Genomic DNA, 16175 nt, shown 5'->3' with positions numbered 1-16175 from the left:
AGAGAGAGAGAGAGAGAGAGAGAGAGAGAGAGAGAGAGAGAGAGAGAGAGAGAAGAACATAGAAAAATAGCTTCACATAGAAAAATAGCTTCCAGCCAGAGCCAAAGTAGAGGACTTGAGTGTTTTGTGCACTCGGTTTTGTGAACTGTTCTGACTCAGTAGCCTTGTGCCCGGTCCCCCAAAGTAAGGAAGCACGCCTAGTCAGGCAGTCCCACGTGGGGGAACGAGGCTGCAGCAACAGCGGCATCCCCTATAGTTAGCTCCCCTATTTTCCAATGGTCCATCAGTGGGATGTGGATTCTTTTTATCCTTTATCATTGCTGAATGGAAGTGAACGCTGGTCAGCTGTATCTCAATGTTTGAAATGTCCCTTCGGTATCCTTTAAGAGTGGCACTTACTGACCCCATGGCTTATGTGCGCAGTACGGTGGGCTGAGGTCTGGACCAGCTCGGTCACTAACTGGCCAGTGAATCCTGCATTAGGCTTGTTCTTTAACTGTGGGAGGGAGAACGAGCCCCTCTTCTCTACAGCTCCAGTTGGCTTCTGGAGCCTGAATGACCAAGATAGAGCAGTCCTTGCTGTAGGCAGCTTCTTCCAGCCTGTCCTATAAGGAGTTAGAAGATGGATGGGCCCGTATTCTATCCTATCGGTCCCTCTCTCTGATTTAGAACTGTATTCCCAAGGTGTCTTCATTCTCTAGATGGCATGGGAGAAGGCTGGAAATTGGAATCACTGTGCTCCTGTTAGGGTACCGCCAATAGCAGAGTGAGTTAGTTCCTCAGTCTTTGCCACTCAGTGTCTTCATTTGGAGAAGGAGAGTCTGTGTAGCTCTCAGGGTTACCGTGGAAGGTCTGGGAGCATGCGTGGAAGCACTCACAGTGACAGCCATAGAGTATAACTGGGGATTATCCTCAGGAGCGGAGATGTGGGTATCATTTCTTCTTTGTAAGCTACAGGGAAGTTACTTGACTGTCACAGACTGCCCTTTCCTTACCTTTCCCCACACTGCTGCACCGACCCCATTACTCCTCTTTAAAGGCTCACGTGAGAACTGGGTGTGGAAGCCAGGCCCCAGCCTTGTCTGCCACGGACGGGGACGGGGACCGGGGGGAGGGGGGGAGTCTCTAGAGATCAAATCTCAGAGCAGGTGGGGAAAACTCTGGCAAGCATGAGACCCACGAGTGTTTCTGGCCTTCCTTGCAGACATCTTCCCACAGCCGGACCTGACCGATGATGGGCTGGCCCGGCCCGTGTTGGCTGGGATAGTGGCCACCATCTGCTTCCTGGCGGCCGCCATCCTCTTCAGCACTCTGGCTGCCTGCTTTGTCAACAAGCAGCGGAAGCGCAAGCTCAAGCGGAAGAAAGGTAGGCGCTTTTCCCCTCTCAGTGCCTGACTGAGGTCAGGTGTCCTCTAGGAGACAGCCAAGCCGCTTGGGGAGCTTCTCCTCTGGAAAGAGGGACACAGGGATCTTGCAGGCAGAGCTGCCAGTGGGATTAGATTTGATTTTTAAAACATTTTTGCTCATTTCTGGAAAATTCCGCACTTCTATTATCTTCCCCCACTACCTCTAATTCCCTCTAGGACCCACCAATCCAGCTCCATCCCCACTTCACATCCTTTATTATTATTGTTATTATCATTGTTATTGTTATTATTGATGTTGTTATTTTGATAGAGAGCCCAGGCTGGCTTCAAACTTGAGATTGTCTTGTCTCAGTCTACCAAGTACTGAGATTACAGGCATGTGCCTCTATGTTCAGTAGGGCTTGATTTGAAAAGGGGGAAGAAGAGAGCAAGGGTATTGGAGAGAACAGGGATGGGCCAAGGCTACAGGGAGAGAGGGCCTCTGAGTTGGGCATAGAACTGCCAGGCAAGCGAAGCCTTTCCGCTGTGACTGCATATCAGTCCTCTCCTCTCTGTGCACCCTGGTTGTAGAATTTACCAGTTTTGTTTGTGGGCTCAGGCCTCTTCCTTTTGTTTTTCCTTCCAGATCCTCCGCTCTCCATCACTCACTGTAGGAAGAGTCTTGAATCTCCGTAAGTATCTCTGGCTCTTGGGGGTCTATAGGTAGAAGGCTGAGGCTAGACATAGGTAAACTATTAGTTTTAGCTGACCCCATTTCCCTAAGCTATTTCACTTTTGCAGATTGGCATGTCAGTTTTAAGTTGCCCACGTGGACTGAGGGAGTGTAGTAGAGATGATCCAAGCTAGTAAGTTATTTGTTTAGCTTTGTGGTTTTTTTGTCCTTTGCTTTGCTAGAGTCATTGTTAATATTAGCTTGCATTTCTTGAACAACTAGGGAATAAAGTTGGAGTTGCGCTTGGGCAGGGTGTACCAAATTTAGGTGCTGGCCGTAAGAAAAGTAGCAGTGTGGGTGTTTATTCCAAAAATGGATGATGCGTGTCTAGACAATTGAGAGAGCTGGCCAGAGTTTCTGACCGAAATATGCAGCCCATCCATGCCTGTTTCCTTTAGAGTCGCTGCTGTTCAGACAATGACATAAAGTTGTAGGCTGTATCGCACCCCTTATCACCTTCTGTTCCTATCCTTACAGCTTGTCCTCGGGCAAGGTGAGTCCTGAGAGCATCCGCACTCTCCGAGCCCCGTCTGAATCCTCTGATGACCAGGGCCAGCCTGCAGCCAAGAGGATGCTGAGCCCCACAAGGGAAAAAGAGCTGTCCTTGTACAAAAAGACCAAGAGGGCTATCAGCAGCAGGAAGTACAGCGTGGCCAAGGCTGAGGCTGAGGCTGAGGCCACCACACCCATTGAGCTGATCAGCAGAGGTCCCGATGGCCGCTTTGTCATGGGCCCTTCTGAGATGGAGCCTGCGGTGAAGGGCCGGCGAATCGAGGGCTTCCCCTTCGCTGAGGAGACCGACATGTACCCCGAGTTCCGGCAGTCAGACGAGGAGAATGAAGACACACTGGTGCCCACGTCTGTGGCTGCCCTGAAGCCTCAGCTGACCCCTATGTCTTCCAGCCAGGACCCTTACCTGCCACCACCAGCATACAGCCCTCGGTTCCAGCCTCGTGGGCTCGAGGGCCCTAGTGGACTGGGAGGACGGCTCCAGGCTACTGGCCAAGCAAGGCCCCCTGCCCCTCGGTCCTTCCACCATGGCCAGTATTATGGGTACTTGAGCAGCAGCAGCCCTGGAGAGGTGGAGCCTCCACCCTTCTATATGCCAGAAGTGGGCAGCCCCTTGAGCTCGGTCATGTCATCCCCACCCCTGCACACCGAGGGGCCTTTTGGCCACCCCACCATCCCTGAGGAAAATGGAGAGAATGCTTCCAACAGCACTTTGCCCTTGACTCAGACACCTACAGGAGGGCGCTCCCCTGAGCCCTGGGGCCGGCCAGAATTTCCCTTTGGGGGACTGGAGACCCCAGCTATGATGTTCCCCCATCAGCTGCACCCCTGTGATGTGGCCGAGAGTTTGCAGCCCAAGCCCTGCCTGCCCCGAGGACTGCCCCCAACCCCCCTCCAGGTGCCTGCAGCCTATCCAGGCATGCTATCTCTGGAGGCGCCAAAATGCTGGGTTGGCAAGTCACCTGGCAGGGGCCCCATCCCGGCGCCCCCTGCCACCAAGTGGCAGGACAGACCTATGCAACCTCTGGTCAGCCAAGGGCAGCTAAGACATACCAGCCAAGGTATGGGGATACCGGTGTTGCCTTACCCCGAGCCAACCGAGCCCGGGGGGCACGGTGGCCCCAGCACATTTGGCCTGGATACCCGGTGGTACGAGCCCCAGCCCAGGCCCCGGCCCAGTCCCCGGCAGGCCCGGCGTGCCGAGCCCAGTTTACATCAAGTGGTGCTACAGCCCTCCCGGCTCTCACCTCTGACCCAAAGCCCCCTCAGTTCCCGTACTGGCTCCCCTGAGCTCGCTGCTCGAGCCCGACCTCGACCAGGCCTACTGCAGCAGGCTGAGATGTCAGAGATTACCCTCCAGCCGCCAGCCGCGGTCAGCTTCTCTCGCAAGTCCACGCCGTCCACCGGATCTCCTTCACAGAGCAGCCGCAGTGGGAGCCCCAGCTACAGACCCACCATGGGCTTCACCACTCTGGCCACAGGCTATCCTTCTCCTCCACCGGGACCTGCTCCTCCGGCCCCAGGGGACAACTTGGATGTGTTTGGACAGACACCTTCCCCTCGGAGAATGGGGGAGGAGCCACTCCGGCCAGATCCCCCAACAACCTTACCTAGTTCAGGGTGAGTGTAAGCCACTGCTTCTGGCCCACTTCCAGTCAAGCTCCTTATGCCTTACTCTGTCCTCTACTCTCCCAACATCCCAACAACGGGCTTTGTTTGGGACACACTGCTGCACCTCTGGGAGAGGAGGTCTGGCCACACATTGGCAGAGTGCCTTCACTGGGACTTGTGGGCTTACCTGCTGGTACCCTGTCGGAAGCTTCATGAGTTGCCTCACCCAGCCCAGAGTTCAGTGAAGGCTCTCCGTGTATCAGGAACGTGGGGAAGGGGTCAGCACAGCAGGAAGTGATGTCTGTGAATCCTGCTCCTGAGGCGGGGCTGACCATACCCTGGTGATCTCAGGCGTTGGGTAGCCGCGGTTCTCCGCAGTTGCCTACAGACCTTGTGTCAGAGTCTCCTCTTGCTAGCCACTTCGCACCACATAGGGCTGCTGCACAGGGGCCCCGTGTGCTTACATATGATGCCTGTTAGCATGCCCAGTAAGTGCTGAACTCCAGGCCGTCCTTAGTCTCTCCAGGAAGGTGCCCCTGGAGCCTAAGAACAAGCTCAGACCCGTGTGTGTGGGGAGCCATATCCCCGCCGTCCTGTGTGCGTCACAGGAAGCTACAGAGAGACAGACAGACAGACAAGCTCCCGAGATCTGCTCGTCCGGGAGCGCACACTCTGTACTGTAGCAGCTGGTATTCCAGGTACCAGTCGGCCTGGACACCCTTCTGTACCTCTTCTTCCGTCAACCTGCCCTCCTCCCGGCCTCCTAGCCTTTGTTCCTTTTCAAGTCAGTCTGTCTTCCTCATTTCCTTCTCCATTGCCTTGAGGTTGACCCAGTTTGCTCTGAAGAGACTGCCGTGCCTCTGTCGTGCCCACCCTACCCTCTTCCCTCGCCGGGCCCTCATCCTTTCTCCCTTCTCTTTCTCACTCTTTCTCTTGGGTTCTCTCTTCTTGATGTAGTGGCCTGTGGAAGCGAGCAGAGTTCCAGAGGAGGCTGTCCTAGTGGTGGAGGGATGGGAGGTAGCTGGAGAGGAGGGATCTCAGCCCTCCCCCTCCCACCACTCTGGTCACTGGAAACTGCAGGCGCTCCTGGTGGGCAGGCTGTGTGGGGATCCTAGGGGCTAGCTAGGGCACCCACCTCTGTCTGCAGCAAATGCTGTCCTCACTCCCTGTCTGTGCCTTGTACAGCCCGCTTCACCATCTCTGTTCCATCATGCCTTTGGTTCTCTGGCTCTCTCTTCTCCCTCACCCCTCCTCTGGCCTCGCCTGGGGTCTCTGCTCGCTGTGCCCCCCTTCTCCCCTCTGGGTGCGCGTGGGTGGTTCACCTGGCCGGTGTTGGTAACTGCTTTGTTTCTGATTATCTCAGCTATCTGGGCAGTGTTGTCGAGACAAGCCTCTCCTCAGCTCAATAGGTAAGGGAGGTCATCGGCGGGGTGGGGCGGGGCGGGGCGGGCAGGGGGAATGGGGCTTCAGCAGGGCCATCGCTTCTGTAAGAGGGGCTCCAAAACACATCCCCCTCATTGCCCCACCTGGGCGGCCGCTGCTCCTGGGTTCCCATGGCTTCTGGGTTCCCCACATCGCATTGCTCTGCTGCTCCAGCTGCCCAGCTGGCCAGGCCGGGGCACTGCCTAGCTGTAGCTTTTAACCTCCAAGCCCACACCCACCTTTCTAGAATGGACTGCAGTTATTCTCACTTGCCACTCCACTGCCAACACCCCTATAGACCCCCCACAGCAGCTGCAGGACCCCGCATGAACCCCAAAGGACCCAGAAGTTTCACAATCAGCTTTGCATCTCTACCCTTGGGGGCCTGTTTGGGTCTATACTGAGTTCCAGGGGTCCTCTCATTCTCTCTACCCCACTGCTCAGTTTTCCCAGCAGACTCAGGGATAGTGTCCTCCCTGACAACCCCTCCCCCTAAGCTCAGATCTTTTCCTGGAGTTGCTAATCCCTCACTTTTCCTGAGATTTTTTTTCCCCCTTCCTGGCGCTCTTAACGATAGCCGTCCCTCTTCCACATCCATCTGGGTCCTCAGGATCAGGTGGCTTCCAGATCTTTGGAAGGTGGGAAGTGTAACCACTCCCCCAGCTTCTTGCATTCTGCAGCCCTTTCGTGGTTGTTGCAGGACTGAAATGTGACCTCGTCCTAAGAGCCACATTGCTTTCAGGGTCCCTGTCGTAGCTATGTTGGCCTCCTAGGGTCATGCTCTTAGGAAAAGGCCTCGGGAGAACTCATGCCAGGGAGAAGGGAGTTGAGGTAGCAGAAAGCTGAAAAATCCTGGAGATCAATACTTGGTCCTCCCCTGCTGTGGCTGGCTCCTCCAGCATCCTTCCAGGTGGAATCCAAAAGAAGAGCCCCCAGTGAAGGGGTCATGTATCTCTTAAGGATGCTCAGGACACTCAGAACTTCCTCTCTGTCAAAGCATCCTAAAGAGATGCTTGTTTTTGCATCTGCTCCATTGCCCATGCTGCCCTGGCAAACTGCACCAGGCTCCTGGGTGGGAAGGGGGAGCTTTTTGTGTTGATGCTCTGGTTTCCAAGTGAGAAGAAGCTACCCGCTTCTCTCCTCTCACGTGCTATGATAGGCTGCTCTTCGTAATTCAGGACTATAAATCTCATTGTGTCATAAGAGAGGCCTCCCATAAAAAGACGGTGGGGGACATTTCTTTATGACCTGAAGTTCTAAAACGGTCAGTCAGTATCTCAGAGGCCCTAGCATGGTGTGAGGCCGACTGAATGCCAGCCTGTAGCCACCCCTGTTGGCAGGATCGTGGAGTGCTTGCGAGCTCACCTGCTTCCGGGACCTCCTGGATGGATGTTACAGAGCAGGCGCAATGATCAGCTTCCCTGTCCTGTGCCTGTCCTCCCCTCCATTCCCTCGTATAGCGCATAGCCCCTTTGTTGCTCCCGAGGTTTGGTAGCCCTAGGACAGCTCTTACCCAGTTCCTGGGAAGTAGACAGGCTCTCCTGTCATCTGTGACTTCCAGCCCCTCCCCCTCCTCCCCGTCCAATTCCCCTGACCCTATCTTTCCCAGTGTCTTCATCATGTCAGATCTGAGAGAACCCAGCCACCTTATCACCGTGGCAAACCTGGAGTCCAGGGCCAGCAGTGAAGGACAGTTGTTCCTCTCCTAGGCCTGGCTAGCATCCCCAGCCCAGAAGAATGAAGCCCCTCTACATTATCGGCGTCAGGCTTTTCTGGTGCTAGGCAACAGGAACCTCTGCTCGTTCTCCTGCTTGCTGAAATACTCCCTGGGGCACAGGAGCTGCTGGGCCATGGGGGCGCGGTGGCTCCTTTGTAGACGCGTGTCTTCATGCTGCATCTTTGCATGTGTCCCCCCCGGTCTTGCTTGGAGACATGGTGATGCTTCCTGTCTGCGTTTGTCCTTGCTTTGTTTCCTTCCCCTTCAGTTTCTGTCCTTTCCTCCTGTTTATTCCCGTTGCTGCTCCCTCACCCTGTCCTCCTTTTCTCTCTTCCCTCTTTATCCTCTTCCCAGCTCCCATCTCAGTGTGGGGAGTTGCCGTATGTGGATCTATTCTTCTCTGGGTCACTGGGGGTCCAGCCACTTACTCAGTGCCCCTCTGATGCTGGTAATACTCCGATTTCCCATCTCTGTCGACTTCCATTTCCTGTGCCCTCTGTGAGGCGGGGGCCTGGAAAACGTAACCTGACCCCCTTTTATTTAGGTGGATTCTAGGAAGGAGTCCCCATCTGGACACAAGCGTTTCCTGAGTCCTGAGGCAGAACACTGAGTCTGCACCCTGACTCCCCCCCTCCCCCACCCCCCAGAGAGGGGTCCCTTTGTGATCGGGCTGGCCTGGAATGATGCTGGCTTGTGAATTCCTGGTTGTCTCTCGGGTACATAGAGAGTGTTTTCACCTTCTCCCTGACTGTCCTATGTACTCAAATAGATTTCCCCATCCTTTCACCCGTGATGAGAGGAGGCAGCCGCCGAGCTACTTCTTTCTGCCTCCTGTCTTGGGTGGGGGTAATGGGAAACTGTGTTGCTCTAGTTTATCTTCTGTTGCTGTGATAGACACCAGAACCAAAAGCAACCTTGGGGAGGAAAGGGTGGATTTGGCTTGCAGGCGCATCATTCAGGGAAGTCAGGTCAAAAGCTCAAGAGAGGAACCTGGGGTTAGGAACCGAAGCAGAGACCTTGGAGGAACACTGCTTACTGGCTTGCTCCTGGGCTTATGTTCAACGACCTTTCTTATAAAGACCAGGCTCACCTCCCTAGCAATGGTGCCATCCACAGTGGGCTACTCCCTCCCACCTTTAGCAATCAAGAAAATGCCCTGCATACGTGCCTACATGCCAGTCTAATGGCGGCGGTTCTTCAGCTGAGGCTCCCAGGTGTGTCAAGAATTGCTGTCACACGTGTCTTGATGGCCAGTTCTTAGCGCACGGAAGCAAGGCAATGGCCAGCTGGATTTTGACTTTCCTGACCTAAGGTTTTCCTATGTTGTAAATATGCCACCTCTTTTTCTCAGCTACTCTAGGGAGCAGGGTGCTAGGCAGATAACACCTCTTGGGTTGAATGAGTGGATGGGGAATTTTGGTGTGGCCTGGCATGGGGGTGGATTTTGAAGTAAATGTTGGCGCCCTTTGGTAATTCCGAGCTGCAAGGACCATCACAGGATCGCAGAACTGGGATTTACGTGAAACGTGAGACCAGGAAATCTCGTAGGCTTGGAGACCTTTGTCTGTCTGTAGTCTATGGGGTCGCCTCCTCGGAGAAGGGGACCTGGAGTGGGAAGCAGTCCTGTATGGGGGGAAAAGTCAAGACTGACCAGCAGGAGAACGGAGCCTCGCCTTGGGAGACCAGGGCTGGAGTCTGTTGTAACCTCCTCACCTACAGGTCAAGTTCAGGGTGATTTCAGAGTTTGTCATCCTGATTTCTATTCTAGATACCAATGCCAAAAGTTCCAAGGGTGCAGTGATACCAGGTAGACTTGGGACACAGTTACGCTTCCTAAAAACAGGAGGCAGGTCGATACCAGAGGACTTGCGGCGCTGTTCTTAAAGTGTCCTGGGAAATAGTTCATGTCTTTTCTGTATAACTCATTTAAAACAGACCCATTCTGTCTGTGTCTCTCTTCCCACCTGTCCTGCTAAAGGCTTGCTTTTATTTTTGCCTCTGGCATTACGCAAGTAAATCCTGGTGCCTCCAGGAGACTTCGTCTGCTCTGTCGCAGTGTCTGAGTCCTGAGCCAGGAGCTCAGGCAGATGGGCGGCAGGTATTCTGGAAGGGCTGGAGCTTGCCGCTTCTCAAGTGAAAATTGGATTCTCTCTTGATATGTCATTGTTGTTTGGGAGTTTGTGCCTCAAGATGAAACTTGAGCAGTTTGCCCCGTCTCTGGTCTGTCTTATGTCTGTGTCGCTGAAGCAGAGGGCAGCAGTGGCCAGTGGACTACAGAGCAGGTGGGCGGAGCAGGGAAGCTCGGTTGTGTCTGTTGTAGCCTTTGTACCCATTTTCCTGGGAAGAAATTTAAAGAGTGGTGTAGCCTAATACTGAAGAGTCTGCCTGATTGGTGGTATTTGGCTAAGTTGATCCTTTTCTACAGTTCAGCTTCTTCATCTAGAATATGGTTAATGCAGTCCTCACCTCTTAGACTCATAGACGTGGTAAGTGGTAAGCAGACATTATATAATACAAACGTAATAGTAATGATATGTTAATTGTGCTATTGGTATTCCACCCCCTGAAAATTTCACCTGCCTGAAGAATCCTTGGGAATTTTCAGGGGTACCTTACCAGCTTCTTGTATAGCCTGTGTCCTGACCCAGGGCTCTTTCTGTGGTTTACTGGATTGGCTTTTGAACTCATGGCTCTCTGTGGAACATATGGAAAGTGGTTTCACCATTTCCCTGGCTGTTGTGTGTTAGTGAATTGTTTTTCCCATCCTACCATCTGCAGGAGGGAGAGGCGGCTCCCATGCTGCTTCTGCCTGTTGGCTGGGGGAAGAGGGAGAACTGTGCTGTAACTGTGGGTCGTCAAGGGTTGTGCTGGGGTGCGCTGTTCCTGCCTGCCTCATGTCTGTCTCCTTTGACTGTGTTTCTCACCTCACATGGCCTTTCTGGATGCCGGCCAGGGTCTAGATTAGAGATGGCAAATTGTGGAGCATTCATGCCTTTGATTTTCCTTTCAGGTAACACAAAGATCACCGTCCAAGCTGAGAAGGGGTGATTCAGGGTGTCTCCAAGATCCCTTCCAGCTGCAGCTTTTGGGGACAATGTCTGGGTGGAACCGGGGTGGGAGAAGGGAAAGGGATTGGACACTGGCATATTGGGTCTTTGGGGGGGGACTTGCTCACACTGTGAACTAGGTTGCTTTATCATGGGGCATGGGTACCTGTGCGGTGTAGTGTGATGCTGTGGGGGCCGTGGAATGTTAAGGAGTTGCCTCTGACTTGAACTTGAGAGCGTTTCTTGATACCCAATGCACTAAAAGACCTTGGAGAAAATGGCATCCATCAAGGAAGATGGAGGTTTCTTCACTGCCAGTTATTTCCAGAGACCAGAGGCTCTACCACAGTCTGTAAGTTTCTTTTTCCCACTGTTTGTAGAGACCTTCGATGGTGGAGAAGTGCCGTCTTTTCATCCTTTCTCTTTGTCCCCCCTCACTTTTTCCCCCTACCTCAGGTAGCTTGTGGACCTTTGGGGGCTTCTTTGGCTTCCGCAGGACCATCAGGTTTTCTTTTTTAAAAATCAGGATTCGCTAAAACCTCACTGTGATGGGTGTGGGGAAGGGAGATGTGGTGCTTGGAGACCAAAGAGAGTCACCTTTGTCTGCCATAACCCTAGAATGTCCCTCCCTTACCTGGTCTTATTCCAGTACCAGTATTTGTGGAAAGGAATCATATCTGCCTCTCTCTTGCCCTCTTTGTTCCTCAGGCTCCAAGTTGTCTTGCTTTGAGAAAAACTGAGATTGATAACGTATCTTCTCCATTTTCTTCTTTTATGACTCTTGGCAAAGCTCTCTCTGTAGGCATGGTGTCACACACTGCTCTCCTTTTGGTTTGTTTTGCTTCCCTTTGTGACCGAGACTGCACAGGCTCTGGTTAAATGGCTGACTTGATCCATCCCATAACTGGGGTGGAGAAAGAAGGGTCCACATGTAGGCGTCTCCTCTCTCAACAATCTCAACATTTAGGTTGAATCTTAAGATACAGAACACGTTGGAGACCAGTGACAAACAGCAAGGCCTTTGCAAGGCCCTAAGATTTCAACACTTGGCCCTGTCGTAATCTTCTGCTTTCTTCTGTTTCCTTACGAGACTGAGGAAATCTGAGCCTAGTCTGCAGAGTGTCCTGCGGACAGACCTGCTGAAGATGCTGGTGTGTCACAGCAGTTAGCTGTGAGGTTCTAGATGAATCTTGCAGGTGGAGGGAGTAGCTCTGTGAAGCTGGGTGCCGCAAAGCCCACACCTCACTGGCTGTGTGTCCCTTCCTTTCTCTGGAGACGGGAGGCGGCTTGCTGGGACTGGATTTGCTCACCCCTTGCTGTAATCTGCTCTTCACTTTTTACTTAAAGGTCTTGATGATGATGAGTTTTAGGAACCGACTCTTCTCTGGCACTTGCTTGTCCCAGCCTAAGTGATGTGTGGTAGGCTGACATTAAAGTCTCTCTCTCCTTCCCTAGGGTCTTCTGATTGTTCCGCAGGTTGGTTTCCACCTGAGATAGGCCTCCTGCCGCTGGAGCTTTCTATCGGGTTTTCTCCCTTCCAGGAGCAATAGGAAGGCAAGTGTCCAGGAATGATTGTGGACACCCCGGACTCCATCCCTGGGCTCCATCCTTCTATGGGCAGTCCTTTGGCTTTCTTCCAGCCCTCTTCAAAGGCTCCTTTCTGGGAGCTGACCTGTGCCTCTCTAATTGTTCCTTGCAGAATACTTCCACCTGCACCCGGGAACGCTGCTGTGCCTGAGAGGCTGGAGGCTCTGAGATACCAACGGATAAAGAAGCCCAAAAAGTCATCCAAGGGCTCTTCGAAGTCAAAGAAACGATCCGGTAAATGGTGGGAAGCGCCTCTCCTCTTTCCACCGTGCTTTTCCCAATTGATGAGGATTGTGGGCCCAGGATCCCAACCTTGGGTGTTCTCTAGAAGTGAAGCCAGCTTCTCTTGTTCTTGATTTCCTTTTAAGCATTTGTTTTCAATAATGCACAAATGATTTTCGTATAGAAACACAAGAAAGAGATCTGACTGCCTTCCCTTCCCGGTTCATCTCCTCCTACCTGGGTAGTCATTGCTCTGAGGGTATGTGTACCCGCAGAGCCTTGTCTGTAGTCATAGCTTTAGGAAGTATGTTAAATTGTTTCAGTGTATTTTTGAGGAACACACTGTTCCTCAAAAGTAGTGTCCTGTTCTTTCCCAGTCTGAAGCACACTTTGCTGCTATCCCTGTCTCCTTGTACGATGCTCTGTCACCACCTCAAGCCCTCTAGTTGAACACTGAGCAGGTGTGATAGAGCTTAGGGTCATGTGGCATGGGCCAGTCTCTACTTTGACTAACCTTTTCCAAGGATAGAGAGTGAATTCTCATTGTCTCCTAAATGACACTTCCATTGAAATGCATATCCAGCAGTGATGGGTAGCTTAGAAAGAGTGCAAAAAGAATTGATCCTTCGTTTAGAAAAGCAGTTGATGCTTATCAGATAGTCTCTTGCTACTGATGTCTGTAGGAACATTATGACGACCTGTCAAGGAAGAATATTCAGCACTTTCTCTGATAAGCCAGGTGTGAAAAAGTGTCCCACAGAGGCCAAGTCCCTAAACTCATTGATGACTTAGCCTTCGGATGTGGCCAGTTTCCTGTCAGTTTGTTGATGGCAGTACAAAGGCAGAGCAAAAGAAAATTATCTTGTCGCCTTGAGATGGGGTCTAGCTAGATAACTCAGGCTGGCCTGAAACAAGCTGTATAGCCTAGGCTGGCCCTGACTTTTGGTCCTCTTGCAACCTTTTGTTGGGTAGGATTAGAGGTGTGTGCTGCCATGTTCAGCAAAAATGAGTTTTCTGAGACTTGGGTCAAATTCCAAGCAGAATTCAAAATAATTCAATTTGAACAGGTACATAATGCACACACATATATATTCCTTTTCGTGTGTTTGAATCTTCGTCATTTAATGATAGGAACACATTCTGAGAAATGCACCGTTAGATGATCTGGGTATTGTGTGAACATCTTAGACTATGCTTATATTAACTAGGACAGTCGTCATGTAATATAGTCTATGGAACTGCCATTGACTATATGATCTTTTCTTAGTGAAAATATTATATAATTCATGACTGTGTATTTTAATAAATAAATCTCATCTAATTATTGTAAAATGGGCCACATCAGCTGCACCTGTTCCCTCCTATGCCTGGTCTGTGTTAATAGCTCTCGGGTGTCTGCCTTTAGCCCAGGTGTCTTCCCTGAGTTCAAATCTTCTATTTCCAGTTGGCCATTGAACTCAGACTTGAATGTCTTATAACTCTTAATGTTTTTGATTATCCTCTTCGAAACCCCCGCCCCCCACTTCTCTTCAGTTATGTGAACGGTGTTGCTTCATTCATGCTCAGCTTCTCCCCAAAGTCTTTTGCCCTCACACCCGATCCTTTGGTGAGGTATGTTGGCTCAACCTTTGCATTATAGCTGGCCTTCTTTGGTTGTCCTTACTGAAAAAAATGGAAGCTCTAGTCCCTTCCTCTCCCTTTTGGATTGGTGCTGTACCTTGTTGCCTTTCTTTTCCATCTACACTCATATTGTATCCCATAGAGGTGACACCCTTAGCCTGACCTAGGGAGATAGCAATTACCCTTCTGTCACTTAGCCTTTGGGTATGGCTGGTTCCCTATCATCAGTCTGTGTAATTTTCTTTTTCACTAAATGGGAATACTGAGGCAGTAAGAAAGAAAATTTTCTTGTAATTGTTTTGAGACAAGATCTCACTGTATAGTTCAGGCTGGCCTGGAACTAGCCATGTCTGGGCTTGAACTTTCAATCCTCTTGCTTCTTTCTACCAGAGTGAGCTGTAGAGATTTTACAGTTCTTTTTCTTTTTCTTTTTAACACGTGTGTTTATATACATACATCAAGGAGTTTTAAGCTCTGTTGTCATAGTCGTCTTTCTCTCTCTAGAACATACTGTGTTTGGTCTTCTTCTTTCTCCTCTTCCTTCTCCTCGTTCTTCTGGCAGAGTCTCACTGTGTAGGCCAGCAGCCTCGAACTCCTAATCCTGTTGTCTCAGTCTCCCAAGTATGGGGATTACAAGCTTGTGCCACCATGCTGGCTTACACCTGCTCCTGACTTTGGGTTTATGCGCTGGCTGTTCTTATTGATGGTTGCCATTTTCATTCTCCTCTGGGGAAGACTCCTCGTTCCAGACTTCAGGCAGTTAGTAACACTTGGGGAGGCAGACACAGAATCCTAGCCACTGGCCCTTTCCTGGTCCATCTTTCTTTGTTATTGTACTTGTAACACCTAAGAATCCAGTTTCTGTATCTTTCAAATCTTGGCTGTTTGTGTTTTCCTCCATACCTCTATGCTGGAGTATACTCTAGAAAACCAAACCTTCCCGCTGTGTCCTCCAAAGGGCCATGAGGCAGATGAATGGCCCCCGTAGTAGAAGAGGGGTGCAGGCCTGAATGTTGCTCATGACTGAAGTCTTGTGTAATGTCTGTCATTGTTTGGGGTAGGTGAGAGCATATTGAAACCCTGCTTCCTGCCACCTGGAATGATAACTGGTATCCAAGAGGCACAGCACAGCTGATATTTGTAGACTGATTGCTAAAACAGTTTGATCATTGAGATCCATGAATGCACAGAAGGGGAAATACCTACCTGACTTCGTTGATTCAAGGCTGGGTTGCTGGTTGCTCGAGTTGGGGAAAGAGGAGGTTCTCGGCAGCGGTTCGGCCTCGGAGCCATGAACAAAGGTGCTCCCTTGGTTTCAGTGGCAACTTGGACTTCATCCCTGGGAGATGCATGGAGTGCGTGAGGCTCTGATCTACCCTTTTTCACACCTCTTCTCTTGTGTGTCTGTCTTCTCTGTAGACGGTTCTGCCTCCCAGGCTCAGCAGCTTCCCAACTCTCAGGTTCTGTCGCCCGACGAAGCTGTCTGCCTCCGAAAGAAGAAGAGACATTCTCGTCCTGACCCCTTTGCCCGACTTTCGGACTTATGCCACCGTCAGCTTCCAGAAGACCAGACGGCGATCCTCAACAGCGTGGATCATGATGACCCAGGCCACGCTACTCTGCTATGACTTGACGTCACTCTAAGTGTCCCCAGGGTGGGGTGCTAGGCCTAGGGGGCAGAGCGGGACCATTGTACAGGGCCTTGTCCTCCTTTGCCCATCATGCGATGGCTCAGGCCCTTGTCCGATGTGTGGTCCCCCCCTGCCCGTGGGCCTCTCTCTCCCCTACCATCTAGCTGGCTAGCCTTGCCCACAGGACAGAGGACTGGGGGAAGAGCTTTTATCTGTGGGTCAGAGCTGGGAGTGTGTGAGGACAGGAAGCGTCTGCCTCAACACCATCTCTCCCACCTTACTCGATTCTTCTCACCTCTTCAAACGTCTTAGGAAGTGAGGAAGAGAAAAGCAATGGCTTTTACTACTCTGTGTTTGTTTCTGTTTTCCAAGTCCTGGGAGGGGGTTAGAATTATTTCCTATCCTCCAAACTCCACATATATATAGATATAGATACAAATACACTTGTGTGTAGTTGGTGGGTTTCTCTATGTGTATATATATGTACATTGAAGCAAAGTGCCGTCTCCCCCCTGTGGTCGGTGAAGGACTGAACAGCCGGGCTTCGTGAGCAGGCCGGCCTGTGGGCTGGTGGGTGCCCTCACGTCTGTCTTGGGAGATCATTCCGGCTGAAACAGGAGTCATGCCTCTCAGCTGAATTCACCATCCTTTCCAGCCTCTTCCATCTAGAGCAGAAAAGGGATCTTGCTGTGATTCCTAGCTCCCTGCTTGGGGTCATAGCAACAAGTT

General features: G+C 51.5%; 1 protein-coding gene across 1 annotated transcript in view; it reads left to right on the top strand.

Annotated features, from left to right (window-relative positions):
• The window catches only part of Igsf9b (immunoglobulin superfamily member 9B), a 45772-nt gene extending 29868 nt beyond the window's left edge, over positions 1 to 15904 (top strand). The window contains exons 14-18 of the mRNA XM_050160096.1: positions 1205 to 1366; positions 1993 to 2038; positions 2557 to 4209; positions 12086 to 12207; positions 15235 to 15904. Of these exons, the coding sequence (XP_050016053.1) occupies positions 1205 to 1366; positions 1993 to 2038; positions 2557 to 4209; positions 12086 to 12207; positions 15235 to 15443 (2192 nt within the window). The 3' untranslated portion in view covers positions 15444 to 15904. The remainder of the gene's footprint in view (positions 1 to 1204; positions 1367 to 1992; positions 2039 to 2556; positions 4210 to 12085; positions 12208 to 15234) is intronic.
• The last annotated feature ends 271 nt before the right edge of the window (positions 15905 to 16175 follow it).

The sequence above is a fragment of the Alexandromys fortis genome, unplaced genomic scaffold, assembly GCF_014885135.2.
Source record: "Alexandromys fortis isolate MF-2015 unplaced genomic scaffold, M_Fortis_MF-2015_v1.1 scaffold_108, whole genome shotgun sequence".
NCBI lineage: Eukaryota > Metazoa > Chordata > Mammalia > Rodentia > Cricetidae > Alexandromys > Alexandromys fortis.
This window is presented reverse-complemented; position numbering and strand designations above follow the sequence as displayed.